At 47.2% G+C, this 17092-nt stretch overlaps 1 protein-coding gene across 1 annotated transcript; it reads right to left on the bottom strand.

The window, feature by feature from the left end:
* Positions 1-4473: 4473 nt before the first annotated feature.
* Cdc42se1 (CDC42 small effector 1) lies at positions 4474-8993 on the bottom strand. The gene is made up of 6 exons (XM_051199272.1): positions 8966-8993; positions 8264-8618; positions 7958-8048; positions 7521-7787; positions 4600-4710; positions 4474-4479 (listed from the first exon to the last, which is right to left on the bottom strand). The coding sequence occupies exons 1-6, from the start codon at positions 8991-8993 to the stop codon at positions 4474-4476; spliced, it is 858 nt and encodes a 285-aa protein (XP_051055229.1).
* Positions 8994-17092: the final 8099 nt, after the last annotated feature.

Genomic DNA, 17092 nt, shown 5'->3' with positions numbered 1-17092 from the left:
CTGTCCTGGAACTTGCTCTGTAGATCCGGACGGCCTGGAACTCAAGAGATCCACCTGCCTCTGCCTCCCATGTGCTGGGATTAAAGGTGTGTACCACCACCTGGCAGGTTTTGTGTCCTGACAGAAGTACTTACTCAGGGAATTTAAAGCACTTGTTCCTCTACTCCCTGTCTTCCAAGATAAAAATGTTCACACTGCTCATTTTCCTCATTTCCAGCACTGTTTAAACAAATACATTGATTTTTTTGAGGCAGGGTCTTACTTTGTAGTCCCTGATAGCCTGAAACTTGCTGTAGAGATCAGAATAGCCTCAAACTCAGGGATCTTCCAGCCTCTTGAATACTGATTAAGGGTGTGTGCCATCACACCTGGTCAAAATAAATAGTTCTGAAACACCAAGGTGGAACTAGCAAGAACAAGGAGTTTGGCCTCTGAGAACTGGTGGCTTTCTTTATCTACCCAATACTCAGTCCTCTTCAGGAAAAGCCATGCTGGAAGAAAACTCCATCTCAGCCACTTTCAAAGTTTTTCATCAGCACCCCCTCCTCCCCCTTTGAGACAGGATTTCTCTGGGTAACAGCCCTGGCAGTCCTGAAACTCACAGGGATCCACCTGCCTCTGCCTCCCAAGTGCCTGGATTAAAGTGTGTGCCACCAGGCCCAGCTATTACTTTTTTTAATGCCCATCTTTTGATCTAACACACATTTGTAGTGATTACTCTGCAACTATTTTGCTTAAGTCTTTTATTGGAAAAATGTATCTTAAAAGTCCATCAAGTTTATAATATAAATTATGACTCTCAACCCTTTCCAATCACCTTGTTAAGTGGTGGTGGCATATACATTGGGGAAGGTAGCTCAAGGCAGGAGAGCATCAGAGAAGGCTGTGCCCAAATTAGTTAACAAAGACTCGGGGCTCGCCCATACCTCGTCCCCTCCTGGAAACTCCTGGGAGCCCACTGCCCAGTGGGCACAGGTCCACTATGCCTGCAAGTGTTCATTTGGCCCCCAACTAATTACACCTCCAGAGCAATGAGTTAAGCCCCTTCGAGGGGCAGGCCTGCCTGACAGGAGCTGCAAACTGTGGAATGGATGTCCACAACCAATGGTAGAGCCTGAAAAACCACAGGGAGCACACCAAGCTTTGTACAAATGAAAATCTCAGTCACTAGGTGAGGAGTAACTGGATGGAGTCAGCAGGAGTGGATCAGTTTCCACAGCCCTGACCCATTACCACACAACAAGCTTCCTATTACAGAGCTAATGAGACCCTAGCCCTCTTTTCTAGCATGGGCAGGAGCTCATCTGTCTTGTTCTGCCTTTCTAATCAGCCTGCAAAGAAAGGACCAGAACAAAAAGACCTGAGAAAACAAAGGACCCAAAGACTCTGCTCCCACAGAGCTTCCCATCTAAAGCAGGATGTTCAGCCACGTGGTGAGTGACACCCGATCTCCCAACTAAACTCCCTGAGTCTTATGCTGGGTTTAAGGACACAGAGGAGCTCAGCACACGGACAACATAACCCGTTCTCCTCAGCGTCTGGTCCCTCGTCTCATCCCAGCATACCCTGTCATGTCTATGCACTGTGGGAGGCCCTCTTACTGAGAATGTTTGCACAGACTTGAGCCCATGCAAGCACACGCAATGACATCTGGAGAGAAAGGTGTGCAGCTCTGCCGAGCCTGCCATGGCTCAGGATGAGTAACCAGACTAGGGGTGGGGGTAGGGACATGTGGAAATCACTTAAGAAAAACCTATCTTGACTCTCAAGGTGCGGCTCTCAACTGTGGGTAATTTGGTCCCTGGGAGACATTTGGCAATTTCCTGGAGCATTTTGGTTGCCACACTAGGGTGGGCCAGAGATACTGTAGTTTATTGTGTGCAGAACAGCCCTCCATCACAAAGAATTATGCAGCCCAAACTGTCTTCAACTAATTGAATTGAGAAGCTAGACTCCCATAAAGGATCCTAAGACCTGTGGGAAGGGCGCCTTCAACCTATTTACCTCACCACTGTTGAGTTCCTAACAGGAAGTCCATCCTGAGATATAGCTAATTTCGCTACATCCTGGCTTTTTATCTGAACCCTCCTCTTCCTTTCACCTGGCCTGCAGGGAGGCTGACAGAGGGTTAGCCAGGACTTCCAAGTCTTAAATGGAATGTGGTCAAATTAAGATCCATCCCTCACCTCTTATCAACAGGAAACAACAAGATTCTTAACAGGGATGAAGCAAGGACAGAGATAGCATCAGGATGGGGGTAATTAAAAGAACTCAAATTAAACTTTTAATTAATTAAAAAAAATATTTCTGGGACACTATTAACACTACTGAAGCATGGGATTAGAGGCCTAACTGGAGCAAGACCCTGGTGCCGGCAGAGACATGGAGCGTTGTGAGCTTAAGGTCTGAAATCCAGCGTGGACTGGGCAGTGCTAACCCTGCCCCTTGACCTCTGCATTGCTCATTCCAGAAGGACGAGAGGGCAGGGAGGCAGCTGAGGTCCCCTCACCTACCTGCCTCATTTAAAGAGTAAAGGCAAGAAGTTTAAACAGGTGGCACCCGACCTTCATTCAGGAGCAGGGAACTCATTCCAGGTTCCCAGAGAACCCCAGCTCAGATCTAAGGTGCCCAGGGTTGCAGCTGAGCTCCTCTGGCCCACCAGTAGTCACTTGGTCAGTCCTGCTGCCCTGACCCCATCTCCAGGAGGGGCAGAGGCCAGAGGGAGTAGAGGGAGTCCAGCCCCCATGCCTTTTGAGGCACTTGTTAGGAAGAGGGGAAGGAGAGGGGCTCTCGGGTCACTGGTTGTAGAAGGGATCTGGTGAGGGTGGCATTTCTTCTGGGCTGGACATAGAATGGGAACTTCAAGACTGCAGAACCTGAATTTAAATTAAAAAAAAAAAAAAAAAAAAAAAAAAAATCAACTGTTGGTCTCACACTGTAGCCCAGGCTGCTCTTAAATACACAGGAATCTTCCTGCCTCAATTTCTAAAATGCTAAAATTACAGAGCAAAGGAAGATCTAGAGACTGACACAATAGCACACGTGTAGTCCTAGCTCTTGGAAGTTTCTGGATGGAGGATACTGAATTTAAAGTCAGCCTGGGTTACAAAGTGAATTTAAGTCACTTCAGCTACTTATCAAAACCCTGTTGAACAAGAAGAAAAAAGCAGTCTGCCCTCAAAGAAAACAAATCCTGAAGAAGACACTATATAGTACACATCTTTGTGGGGGAGTACTAGGAGACAGTCTCACTTCACAGTCCTAACCTCAAATCTGCAGAGACCCCCCAAGTGCCGGGATAAAGTGTACACCACCACGCCCAGCCTATATATAGTGTACATTTACAATTTCCATAAGCCTCTTTCCTCAAATTTTGTTTTTGAGACTAGATACCATGTAGCCTTTACTGACCTTGACTTCATTATTTGTTAAAGAGAAGCTTGAACTATTCCTCTTGCCTTTACCTCCAGTGTGCCAGGACTATGGGTGCCACCATGCCGCCACCCCCAGCATTCCTGTAAAGATCCTACATCTTTTGATCCTGAGTTCCCAAACTTTCATTTTAATGCTTTGTTTCCACCAATTCACTTCTAGGTCTCACATGGAAGGAGTAAAGGTCTGAGGCAAGGCCTCAGGGTATGCTGGCACAGGCACAGGGTCAAATGGATTTCTCTTGTCACTTACCAGTCCCGTAGGAGCTACAAGGCCCTAGAATTGCTCCATGGTCTATCTCGGTTTCCCTTGGATCTCATCTGCTCCTGAACTGCACCTGTCTGTTGAAAAGCACGTATCACACAGTCGCCTAACTCTCCACATTGCACAACAAGCAACAATTAACCCAGTGCCCCCAGGAGGGGCTTGACCTCATCTCTCTTTTCTGACAACGACATCCGTCTAAGACTTTAAACCTGATCACCATTGTTCTCAGAGAAATCTCATGAAGACAAGGTAAAAATGAGTCATTTACTAATGAGATACACACACACAAACTCCACTATTTTTTCTGTGAGTTTTGTAACCAGTATTAAAAACTTTGTCCAGACCCATCTCCCTTACTGGGAACAGAAATGCATTTAGACATTTAGAACAGTCTCTTTCATGGTCCAAGACTCCCAGTCACAATATGACTCACTCTGACACTGATTCAACAGGTTTTCCTTTTCTATTCTGGGACAGGGTCTCCAGGCCAGGGTGGCCTCAAACTCCCTATGCAGGATGACCCTGAGCCTGTGATCCCTAATTCCTGAGTGCTGAAGTTACAGGTACGAGTCACCACACCCAGTTTCTGTAGTGCTGGAGATCAACCTAGGATTGTGCATTCGAGGAGAACACTCTACCAAATGAACTACAAGTCTAGCTCTGAGTAGTTCTTAATAAGGAGCCATGGTTTGAGAAGTTCTCCAACTATTACAACATATATACCCCTCACTCCAATGAAGAGCCATATGTTAACTGTGAAGAGGGGAGCTAGAGCTAGCCCTAAAGATAAAAAATGCACACCATTGGGAACCAGGCCCACAAGCTAATATTCTTGTTTCTCCATTGAGTATTGTTACTTGGCTACACCCCCAAATAAACACTCCTCCCTTCCCTTATTACCATGGCAAGTCCATCTCCAGCCCCCATCTCTCCTGAGCCGATGTGAGTCAAGTGGACAAAATTCATTGGTTCCCCGATCATGGTGCGGTCAATCCGTCTTCTCCTCTTCTTCTGCTTGGAGAAGACAGGGAGTCACATATGCAGCCATTCCACCATGGAGGATGGGGAAGGAGTTGTGAAAAACCAGTAAGAGTTAAAGGTTGATTTGGCAGCATAATGGGCAAACATCAGAGTAGGAAAGACAAAGTTGGAATAACAAATCAGAGACAATGTCACCGGAGTGGTAAGGACAGTGGCCTGCTGAGTGAACATACAAAGAAAGGCCAAAGTAAAGTCACCTCTGGATGACAAGGGGACAATGACAGGTCTTAAGTTCTATCTACAATCCCTGCCCACCTCAGAACAGGAGCAGGTGACAGCTAGAACCAGTCAACTCTTCTGTCACACAGTCTCCTTTATTGCACGTGAATACCTGTCCTCCACAGAAACTCCCAAGAGGTAAGCAAGAAAAGGGTTTTTCAGACAGCAGATCAGAGATGGCGTGCCCACTTCACAGCACATGGTAACTAATTCCTGTGTGTCGGGTGGGGACAGAAGACTTACCGGCTGAGGCTTCTCTACCACGCAGCAGCCCAGTTTGTGCCAAAATTCACTCATATTCCCTGATGGTTCCAGCTTCAGGCCTCTGCCAGAGGCCCCAGAGGGCTCTTGTTTTGTTGTTAACCACCCAGTTCTCACTCTCAGAGGTAATAATAACCTGGATTCACACAGCTGGATGGCTCTGGAAATGTGGGAATCCTAGAGACCCTTTGCCTTGCAGTGAAGGTTAGACTCTCAGACCCGAAGCCACTAAAAGCATCAGCAAGAAGCTTGGGCAGGCAGGCACAAGGTTCTGTCTTCTTTAGATGTGGACGCCTGAATTTTAGCAGAAAGAAAAAAAAAAATGGTTAGTGAGAAACCATCCCTCCCTATTCCCATTCCCCAGAGATCTGGTAAGCCTCCATCTTCTCATTTGGAGGCTCTGCTACTGTACCCCACTCCTGACCCCCTTCAAACACAGGAGGCTCACAATAAATAGTACAAAAAGATCATCAACAGGGAAGGGGCGACGAGCACTGGGACCAAGGAAGAGGGGAGCTAAAGGGACTTTGGATGAGACAGTGAGAGAAAACCAAAAACGACAGAAATGAACACAGGGTGCTACCAACTTCAGCTCCCCTTTTCCTGGGCTTAGGGCGGGAGGGGAGGGGCATGTAAGTAACCCTGAAGAGGAAATAGTGGTTTTTGTTCTCACAAACAAGGTCTCCACCCTGTCCCTCCCGTTCTCTTAACTTTCTTTAAGGACCACCTAGTTCCTAGGAGACTAACTGTAGTAGTGTGGACCTCAAATACTCCTGGAGTGAGGAATTTCTTCCTTCTCTCTCACTCCTCCCAGCTGAGGTCCAACGGCCTCCCAGAGCCCATTTAGAGTTAATATCTGACCTCGCCTTTCCCGAAAGCTATGTAGACTGTGTGCGTGCCTATCCGTGGCCCTAGCTCCACGGCTTGCACACGTAATGTGTGGGCTCACTTTCTGTTCTGAGGAATCACTTTGCAGCCTCCCCACCCGTGTCCCATCGTGTAAAGTTCTGCAGTTTGGTGTCTTACACCCACGTGAGGCCCCCCCCCCACAGGCTCTCTTCCTTCTCCACACTACTTCCAAGCTCCATCAGTGAACCAGACACAGGAACTTTCCAGTAGCACTTGTGTCCAAGCAAGAACCTTCTCCCCCTTCACTGCTGCCATCCTGGGGTGACGGCCCATCGGAGTTTCCTCTGTGCAAACTGTACTTCCCTCTATTGCACAGTCCAATAGGGCAGCTCATGAATATTAAAACATTAGCATGAATAGGAATGAGCCTTTCCCTCTAGGCTGGAGGCTGGGTGCTCCAATAGCCTAGACAGAAAAAAAAACAGTTTTGTTTTTTGAATGTTTTTCTTTGTTGTCTTTTAGAAGCCTTGAGATGAGATCACTCAAGCAATGGATACAGCTTCTGGGGAGGAAAGAACCCAAGAGTCTGGGCTTTCTTTCACTTCCCTTCCCACCCCTGGAAGGGAGGAGTAACCAGGACTGGTCAGAACATAGCTGCCCAGAGAGGGGAGGCTTGGTCAGTGGGAAAGTCAGTCACAAGGCTTGTCATGACGGTGGCCGGTGGTAAGGGTTGGGGGAAATGGAGAAAACAATAAAGAATCAGAGGAAACCCCCAACACTACCAGACAGTCCATGCTGAGGCTGGACTCTACCCAGGATTCTCCACCCTGCTCAAAGCTGAGTGGACAGAGGTGGCCAATGCCGGGAGCAGGGAAGAGGAGGGAGAGAGGAAAGGGGGCCTGGAGGGAACAAGGACGTTTCTGTTTCTCTTCCAGGGACCTGACCAAGCTGGGTGGAGGGAAAGTGTGTGTGGGACTTGGCATGAAACAACCAATGATGATGAGAAGTGACCAGGAAATTCCATTCCCCAGGACATCAGGGTCTCTGAAACTTGGAGGCGGCGTCAAGAGTGTGAAGACAGGCCAGGGTCACTGTGGTAGTGGGGGGCGGGGGAGGAACAAAGCCAGAAAAGGAAGTACTAGGCATTGGCTGTCACTCTGTTTAAAAGCGGCCAACGATTGGGATGGGGACAAATGAGGCCTTGGCTGGTTAGCTGAGGAAAAAGTAATGCTGACTGAATCCACTGCCCACTACTTCATCCCCACAGAAAAAAAAGGAAGGAGATGAGAAAAGAGAAGGGATCGATGGTTAGACAGCATAAAGCCACATCCTGACATCGGCCCCCACTCAGTTCCACAAGAAATCCAGAAGCTGGAATGAGAATCTCTACAAGCCATGGTCACGGTCACAGTGGACCTTGAGGACCTGAGAGCTGGGGGGGGGGGGGGCGCAAGCTGGAGAGGAGTAGGGAAAAGGAACCGGGGAAGGAAGGATGTACACAGGTAGTTCCCCGGTCCTGTGGTAGCCCCAAACCGGTTTTCCCAGTCCCGCTGCCTCAGCCCCAAGGCCTCCAACCCGCTGTCTGACAAGCCTTCACAAGAAGCAGCTGGAGAGAAAAGCGACTTGAGAATGGTGTGGGCAAAATCTGGCTGTAAGCCCAGCGATGCAGCTGGTCCCTGTGTGGAGACCCTCCAGACACCGCGGGCTGCTGAGGGGCCCTGGAGAGAGAAATGGCCCCATTTTCAGCCAAGTGACAAACATTTGTCCTAGCACCAACCCTGCCCTAACCCCAGGGAAGGGCTTCTGGGGACTTAGGAAACAGGAGACCCTAATTTGTTCCCCTCCCCCAATATTTTCCACCAGACTCCAGCTGTCCCCCCACCCACACCGAAGTAGGATGGGAACCTCGGTGGATCGTTCTGGCTCTGTCACGATTCTCCGTGGCTGCCTCGGTCTGGCTTAGTACCACTTCGTTTTGTCTGGGACAGCAGATCTCTGAGGTTAGTGAGCGGGCGAGGAGCCCCCGTCGCTTCGCACCTCCCACCCGGCCCCACGCTGCAATCTCCGCGCCCCTGCCTCTCCCCGGCTTGCGCCGCCCGCGCGTGGACCGTGACCGCGACCTCCTCCTCCCCGCCGCCCTCCCCTCCTTCCCCGCCGCCCGCACGCACGCAGCCGGCCCGCCCGGCGCTCTCACCTGCGGCTCCCCGGCGTCCAGGCGGTGGCCGCTGCGGGCGGGGGCTCCGCCACTCCGGGTTCCGGGGCTGCTGCTCGGCACGGCGGGGACTCGAGGGCGGGCCGGCAGAGGTGGGGCCGGCCGAGGGCGGAAACGCCGGCGACGCGATTACGAAACCCGCGGGCTGCGAGCCGAGCGCAGCGCTCCGCCCAGGCCTGCCGGGGCACACGGCGTGGCCCGCGGGGACAGCGGGAAGCACCGCGCTCCCGGACACCCGCAGGACCCCAAGTGTCTGCGCTCGGTCTGTCCACCTGCTGCAGGTGCAGAGGCGACCACGCGCGGGGCCCTTCCCGAGTCTCCCAAAGTCCCCTCGGTCCTTACGGTGGGGAAGAAGACTTATTAACCCAGACGGCTAAGTTAGAGGACAATTAACTGCTCAGCCATTGCGCCCCAGTCAGCACAAGGGTGCTGGAAAGGTGGGGGTGCCGTGCGTGCCCGTGGAGAGGCCCTAGGCTGGGTGGCGTGTTCCGGAACCTATCATTGGAATTAGCCGAGTCAGGGAGAGAGGGGGCGGGGAGCGCTTCCGCTCTTGCTAGGAGGGGCTGCATTGCAGGGGAGACCCAGCGGCCGACTCTGTCACAGACGAGGGAGAAGGCGTGAGGAGACAAAGCTGCTCATCCCCAACATCTTCAGCAGCCTCCTCCTGTCCAGTCCAGAGCTGACCCGCGAGCCCCTGAGGCATTCTCTCCATCTTCGGAACACGCTAGTCATTCATTGGTAACAGGTAACCTAGATGAGGGGCAGCTTCACAAGCTGCAAAGACCCCCATGTAAGACTAGGTGGGGGACAGTTTAAGAGGAGAGAAGGGGGCGCTATGAACAATGGGTAGCTGTTAGCTACCAGATTTTTATCTCTGTTAAGATCTCCATCTATGCCTTATCATGGACCTAAGCGTTCATTTCTGACACTTTACCTGTAATTATTTCTCGGCATTTAGCTCTTCATTTCATGTATCCATTTTCCTATAATTTTTGCCCTGTGCATCTAATGACTTCTGTCTAGCATCTAGTTATCTGTATCTTCCTTTTCAAGCTATATAATTTTTGCTACCAGTTATTTGGTGAATCTTTATTCCTACTGTAATTCCTGTAGCATGTATTTCGTTGTATCTCTACCTCCCTTTCTGTGTCTGTTGTAGGGAGTTTTGGGGAGTAGGGTACACCTTTTTAATTTTCTTTCTTTTAAAATATGGTATACTGTTGAGAGTGATTCGAACCTTTAACAATCCCCTCCCCTGTCTCAGATTTTTACTTCAAAGAGGCTTGAGGTAGGACAGGTGGGGTTATCTGTGGATTGCCCGATGGCATGTTGCAATCAGTGCACACACGGGAAATACTGATGACAGCGATATGTTCTTTGCAGCCCCTCCTGATTAGTGGGGAAGATTGTGGCTAATAGGAAAGTCATAGAGCAACATGAGAAATACCAGAAAGCTGCCATTGCTATCCTCCACCCCTCCTTAGGCTGCATGGTGGCAGCATGACACAGCAAGACCCTGTGGAGCAGGCCTTGGATGCTCCTGGGGGGGGGGGCTGTCTGCACAAAGGGTATTTGGGTGTGTCCATGTGACTTAGAGAAAGTGTCTCTTTTTAGTGTGTGTGGTGATTAATCATTGTATCTAAGAATTGACAATGAAATTTACAAGTCACTTTGTCTAAAATACCTGGATAGTTCAAAATGTATGGCACTGGGAAACATTTATAGAACATTATTATGACGTCAGTCACCATCTAGAGCCTTTAAGGTAAACAAAAATAGGCAAAAAGGTGGGTGAAGAGCATTTACCGAAGGAAAAGGGAAGCCAGTTTGAAAACAGCCTGTCTTTTTTAATTTTTTATTTTAACACCCATATGCCTATATGTCTGTTTTCTGGACAGAGGGCTGGAGATTTTCAGCTTTTTAATAATTCCACACAGTTTCCTTTAAATTGTTTTATTTCGAATTGGTTTTGTATTTTGTTCATGTTCTTTTTGTTATTTTGGTGAGGGGCCCTGGACTCATTATGCGTCTCCAGGCTAGGTTTGAATCCGCAGCCCTTCAGTCTCCTGAATGCTGGGATTGCAGATGTGTGATGTCATGCCTGATTCTAGCTTTTTCATTTGGATGATAGTTCTGCTAGTCTCTGATAAACTGTTTAGGCACCTTTTATACATTTACATTTGTAAGGAAAGGAGTTAGTCAATGCTGACTTAAATTCTAGCTTATTCTCTATTTTTCAAGACAGAGGTCCTTGTAGCAGGCTACATCAAACTCCTGATCCTCCTCCCTCTACCTGCCAGATGGTGGGGTTACAGAACTCAGCACCTTATCCAGCCCTCCTACTATTCAGATTAGAAACACAGAAAGTAGTCAACAGACTATACTAAGAAAGTAATTATTTTGAGGACTAAATTCTTAGCTGCGAGTCCCTACACATGCCTGTAACCCCAGGACTCAGGAGCAGAGGCAGGGGTTCCAAGTTAGAAGCCAGCACTTGAGCTACATGTCAAGACCTTGCTTAAGAAAGAAAAATAAAACCACAAATAAATGTCTTTTTTTAGACACTGTGTAACCCTGGTTGGCTTGGAACTCACAGAGATCTATCTGCCTGCCTCTGTATTCTGAGTGCTGGGATTAAAGGCATGCCCCACCACTGCTGGGTCAAGATTTTTTTTTTTTTTAATGATTAAAAATTTTTTTTTCTTTTAAAAGTTTTTATATGTATTGGTGTTTGGTGTTTAGCCTTGTGTCTGTGTGATGATGTCAGATCCCCTTGAACCAGACTTACAGACATTTGTGAGATGCCATGTGGGTGCTGGGAATTGAACCAAGGTCCTCTGGAAGAGCAACCAGTGCTCTTAACCTCTGAGTCATCTCTCCAGGGCCCCACCCCTTACCCCCACCCCTATTAAAATTCTTAACATGCTGGTACATGTTTATATATATTCCTGGCTCCTAGGAAGTTGAGGCGGATCTCTGAGAGTACCAGGCCAGGGCTGGGCAGAGAGATGGCTCCGTGGGAAAAGCCATCTTTACCCACCCAAGTGTGCGGACCTGAGTTGTAATCACCAGAACCCACATAAAGCCGGGTGTGGGAGTGTAGCTGTAACCCAGCAAGATAGAAGGCAGAGGGGGAGAAGCCCCAGGAGCTCCCAGCCCAGCTTGCCTGGTTTACAGGGCAAACAAGGGAGAAGGCAGGGACTGGCAGCTGGAATTGTCCTCTCACCTCTACATAGGCGGATATGGACCCCATATCAAAATTTAAAAAAAAAAAAATTTTTTTTCTCATTTTAAGCCAGGTGTGATGGTGATGCCTGTGATCTGAGCACCCGGAAGCTGGAAGCGGTGATTAGCTAGAACCTTGAGTTCCAGGCTAGCCCAAGTTATATAAGTTTCTACATAGCCTGGGTTACATGGCTAGACCCTAGCTTAAAAGAACAAAAACATTTTTTGTTTCTTTTTCCTAATGATTCTTCTTTTAAAGAGCATATTATATAATCTGGATGTCCAAAGGATCAGATGTTCAAGGCCAGCCTCTGCTACTTTGGTTCATGGGCTACCTAAGACATTGTCTCTGGAAAACAGTTTATTATATGCCCAGCATTATCCAGTGACTCTGTAGGAGACTTAAGAGAGGAGTTTTTTTTTTTTTTTTGTTTTGTTTTTTTTTGTTTTTAAAGTAAGCTAGCTAGGCAAAACGTGGTGATATAATAAACGTCCCTGCTAATCAGAAGACAGTAACAGCCTGAAGCCTAAGGCTTGCTCATTAGTCTCTTTGGTTCAAGACCTAAGCAGGGATTGGTTGGCTGAGAGGTGTTATAGGTGTAGTCATGTTTGCTGGCTCTCTGCAAGTTACTATGGAGATGATCAGAGCTGAGTTCATAGGGCAGTGACCTCACCTTTCTACAAGCTCTTTGCCCTGCTTCAGTCCCGGCATCACGCTCTTGTTAAACTGCTTCTCTGTTGAGTAATGTTGAGTTCCTGGGGGCTTATTTTGGAGTTTGATGAAAGATAGAGAAGGAGGGAGGGATGGATGGTGGGGAAAAGGAAGGAAAGGAGGGGGGAAGAAAGAGTAAGGGAGAGAGAGGATGGATGGATGGATGTGTGGGTGGGTGGATAAAAGAACCCAGAATTTGCTTTTTTAAGCCAGGTATCTTGAATCGTGCCTGTAATCTCAGCATTTGGGAGATGAAGGCAAGAGGATCAGTAATTTGAAGCTAGCCTGAGCTATAGGACCTTAACTAAAAAAATTTTCTTTTATTTATCATTATTATTTTGCTTGTTATGTTTGAGCCAGGGTCTTGCCCAGCCTGGGCCCAAACTCATACTCCTCAAACTCTTGCCTGTGTCTCTTGATTGCTGGGATTATAAAGTGGCTAGTGCTAGTATTTTTTTAAATTTGTTTCACTTTATTTTATGTGCATTGGTGTGAAGGTGTTAGATCCCCTGGAACTGAAGTTACAGACAGTTGTGAGCTGCCTGTGGGTGCTTGGCATTGAACCTGGGTCCTCTGGAAGAACAGCCAGTGCTCCTAACTATTGAGCCATTTCTCCAGTCCCACTAGTATTTTTTTAAATGTTATTAAAAGGTCGTGGGATGGCCTGAAGGTGGTTTCAAACCTTTAATCCCAGCATTCAGGAGGCAGAGGCAAATGGATCTCTGCGAGTTCGAGACCAGCCTGGTCTACAGAATGAGTTCTAAGGCAGCCAGAGCTATACGGAGAAAGACTGTCTGGAAAAATCAACTAACCAACCAAACAAGCAAAAGAACCTGAGTTCAAATCCCCAAATAAAAAGCTGAGTGTGGTTGCCTACATCTGTAGCCCCAGAAATAGGGGAGGTGGAGACAGGAGGTTCTCTGGACTTGTTGTCCACCAGCCTTGCTCCAGGTTCAGAGACCTGTCTCAAGGGAAGAGAGCACATACTGATAGATCAGGACACCTTCTGTCATCCCCTTACCTTCTTCCACATACTCACGGGTGTGATGCTCTTATGTACACCTGTGTCTGTTTATCCTTGCACAAGATTTAGGGGGGAAAGCAAAGTCTGAAACTGAGTGTGTGGTACTGAGCTGGAATCCCAGCTCTCTGGAGACTGAGACAAGAGGATTGCCAGAAGTTTGAGGCCCAGATGCACTCCACACTGAGTTGCAGCCAGGGTTACAGAGGAAGACCCTGTCTCAAAAAGACAGCTCAGAAGTCCCCACCTGGTGTGGTGATGCATTCCTGCAACCCCAGCACTAGGGATGCCTCCGAATGCACCATGGCTTTGTTCAAAGTTAGCCTGGAGACTCAATACTGAAAACCCACTTCCCTCTACCTGCCAACCCTTAACCCCTGCACTTCCTGCAGGTTGTGGTCAAGGCTAATTTTCCTGCTTTGGTAGAGACATTTCACATCATAGAGGGACACTTTGGGGCCTACTTAAGGCCACTTTTTTAGGAGTCATGGGCTGCTAAGAGCTGAGAGCTAAGACCTTCCAGAAAGGTCTTTTGAAACTCTGGCTTCTATTTTTGGTGGCAGTGGAATGTTCTTTTTGCTCCTTTGGGAACATTTCAACTAAAGTTTCTTGCCCTTTCCCTGGCTAGTAAGTAACCCATGGAGGCTCCAGAGAGCTCTACTAGTCATAGAGTCAGGAGGTGTGGGTTAAGAGGCAGAGGTACTACAACTGCTTGTTAAAACATGGAAAGAGTAGTTGGGCATAGTGGTATATGCCTTTAATCCCAGAACTCAGGAAGAAGAGACTGCCAGCTCTTGGTCAGTTTAAGGCTAGCCTGGTCTGCATAGTGAGACCCTGCCTTGAGAAAAAGCTGAGATTCTGTCAAGGTACCATTTCCTTCAGATACAAATTTTGTTTCCTTACATGGTTGGTCTCTGATGTCAGATTTACTCTCTAGCAATGCGGATCCTGGTTAGTTGAAGGAAGTTATTCTAGCATCTGGGTTTGTTTTGAGGAGAGGCCAGGAGACATAATGAAGATTGTCACTCTAGGGACAAATATGTGAGAGTAACAAAGTATCCACTGAGCTAGTAAGGGCAATTTAATGTTTATATGTAAGGCCTAGCTCCTGCCTTACCCCAAAGTAGATGTGCTTTTTGTTTTTGATTTTTGATCCTAGAACTGAAAGATCACCTGCCTCTGCCTACCAAGTGCTGGGATTCAAGGCATGAACCACCAAGCCCAATCTAGTAGGTGGGTTTTTTACCCAAAGAGGAATTTTTGGTCTCTTTAAGGAAATAATACATAAAACATATTCAGCCCATTGAGATCTGTAACCAAAACATGATGGAGTCAGGTAAAGCTGCAGGGTGCCAGGGAAGGGCACGGGGTGGGGGGGCAGCTGGGTAGATGGAGATCAACTGCTTTGGGTGGGGATGATGTCCTGGAAGAGGTGAGTTTGTAGTTGAGTTTAAAGGCAAGAAGAAAAATAGAACATGTTGTGGAAGACCTTTCCAGAAGCATAACTTTTTAAACAGACTTGAAGAAGCCAAATATTTAGTTCTGGGAATGTATAGGGTCTGGTACTTGTCTTAGAAAACTTGGCTTATTCACTAGAGCAAATAGAAAAGAGCAGCTTAAGCAAGGGACGGCTCTGGGCAAGGACCTTGCATTAGCATGAAGCTAACAAATGATTTGCTCTTCCCAGGGAATTATGAGGGACCCTGTGAGTAGCCAGTACAGCTCCTTTCTTTTCTGGAGGATGCCCATCCCAGAACTGGATCTCTCGGAGCTGGAAGACCTGGGCCTGTCAGATACACCTACCTACAAGAGCAAAGGCAGCAACATTGGCAAAATGGGTGGTCAAGCAACCAGAGCAGAGCAGAAGAACCCTGAAGGCGATCTTCTCCTTGAATACAGCACCTTCAACTTCTGGAGAACTCCCATTGCCAGCATCCACTCTGTCGACTTGGACTTGCTTTAAGGCCAAAACGTCTCTCTCCCACCCTTTATCCTCATTGCCTTCCCTTTTGAGTCCCTTCCTTTCTAAGCCTTTCCCACTTTAATCTTGTTCTCTTCCCTCTATTGTGCTGGTGGTGCTGATGAATCTGCCAATTGAATTGTATGTATGTTTGTACGTATTTATTTTTATTTATTTGTTTATTTATTTATTTATCTGCCTGCCTACTCCATTTCTCTCAAAAGCCTTCTAGGCACAAAGTTAAGGGTTTAGGCATTGAAATACTATCGCATAGGATTTCCACCCCCAACCCTGAGAATATTAACTAGTCCCAGAAAACCATCCTTAGTGGGGGCATTAGAGAGAAGTACAAAGTTGTGCGTAATGGAAACTTTTTTTTTTGGTTATATTTTAATCAGCCTCAAAGATTTCCTTGATCCTCCATAATTCCCTGCATGAAGCTAGTAAGCAAATATTTCTTCAAGAAGTAATGAGAACCTGGAAGTTTTGAGATGCTTTCTACAAAACAGGATTCCTAAAAGGCAAAGGTAGTTAAGTTCTGTTTCTTCTTGTAGCACAGTCTCTTCCCCAGAAACATGGGGTACAAGAGAAAATAACAAATCCTGGAGAATGAAAATGAGGAAAAGCATGGAACCATTTCAGAAATTGTTTTGTTTGATTTTGGCTTTTTGAGATAGGGTTTCTTTGGGTAGCTTTGGAGCCTGTCCTGGAACTAGCTCTTATAGATCAGGCTGGTCTCCAACTCACTGAGACCCTCCACCTCTGCTTCCCAATTAAAGGCATGTGCCACCACCCGCCTGGCTCAGAAATAGTTCTTTTAGCATCCACCTCAACTCTGCTCCCAGCTGTGGGTTAGAAACTTTTCAGAAAAATCCATCTTCATGTGGGAAACCTTAGTATTAGGATAATCCATAAAAGGTAAAAGATTTATATGATCTAAAGAGAAACCATATTAGGATAATTTATATAAAATTGTGATTCAGTCACGGAACAGGCAGAGTGTTTTGGTCTTTAGTATTTCAGCTTTGCCTTTCTGTAGTTGCAGTATGTGATAGGGATCGATGGTTCCTGGGCATAGTTCTTCGGCTACTATAAGACCATCAAATAAGCAATTATATTCAGACCCTACACCTGTCCTCATCCCTTCCAAAATTATTGCTGCTGATTTGTGCTGCCGTTTATTCATTTATTTAATAAAGATGTTGAATCCTGTCTGGGTTTTGGTTTTCTCTTCTCAGTTAGGTACTACAGATCTCAGAATCTGCTTGTGCTTTCACATCCAGCATTTTGTTTCATCTTCCTAATATTGACTTTGAGGAAGAAGGATTTGGGATGGATGTAGCTTGAGGTGTAAGTGCTTGTCAGGCATTTACAAGGCCCTGCTAGAGTTCCTCAATAACCAGCCAGTGCTCCTAAACCCTAAGCTACATCTCCAGACCATTTTTTTGTTTGCCACACCGGGTTTCTCTGTGTAATAGTACTGGCTGTCCTGGAACTTGCTTTGTAGACCAGGTTGGCCTCGAACTCAGAGATACATATGACCACACCTGGCACCCCAGCCCATTTTTAACTTTTATTTTTAACTTATTTGTGTTTTGCTTGTTTATTTATTTTTCTGTTGTTGGTTTATTTTTTTTGAGACAGGGTCTCATTAGTTGTCCTGGTACTCACTATGTAGACCAGACTGGCCTTGAACTCACAGAGATCCGCCTGCCTCTATAGGAGGTGTGCCTCCATGCCCAAATTGTTTGCAAGTTCATGCTCCATCCTCTTCCAGTCTCCCGCTCCCCCCCCCAAAAGAAAGGTTTGAGTGTGTCTTTCCTGAGATGAGAATGTCTTTATATTCAGGCTATAATTGGCAAAGTGTCTGGTCAGGCAGGTGTCCAATTCACG

Source organism: Phodopus roborovskii, unplaced genomic scaffold, assembly GCF_943737965.1.
Source record: "Phodopus roborovskii unplaced genomic scaffold, PHOROB, whole genome shotgun sequence".
Lineage (NCBI taxonomy): Eukaryota > Metazoa > Chordata > Mammalia > Rodentia > Cricetidae > Phodopus > Phodopus roborovskii.
Note: the sequence above shows the minus strand (reverse complement) of the source record. Positions and strands in the feature narration are given on the sequence as shown.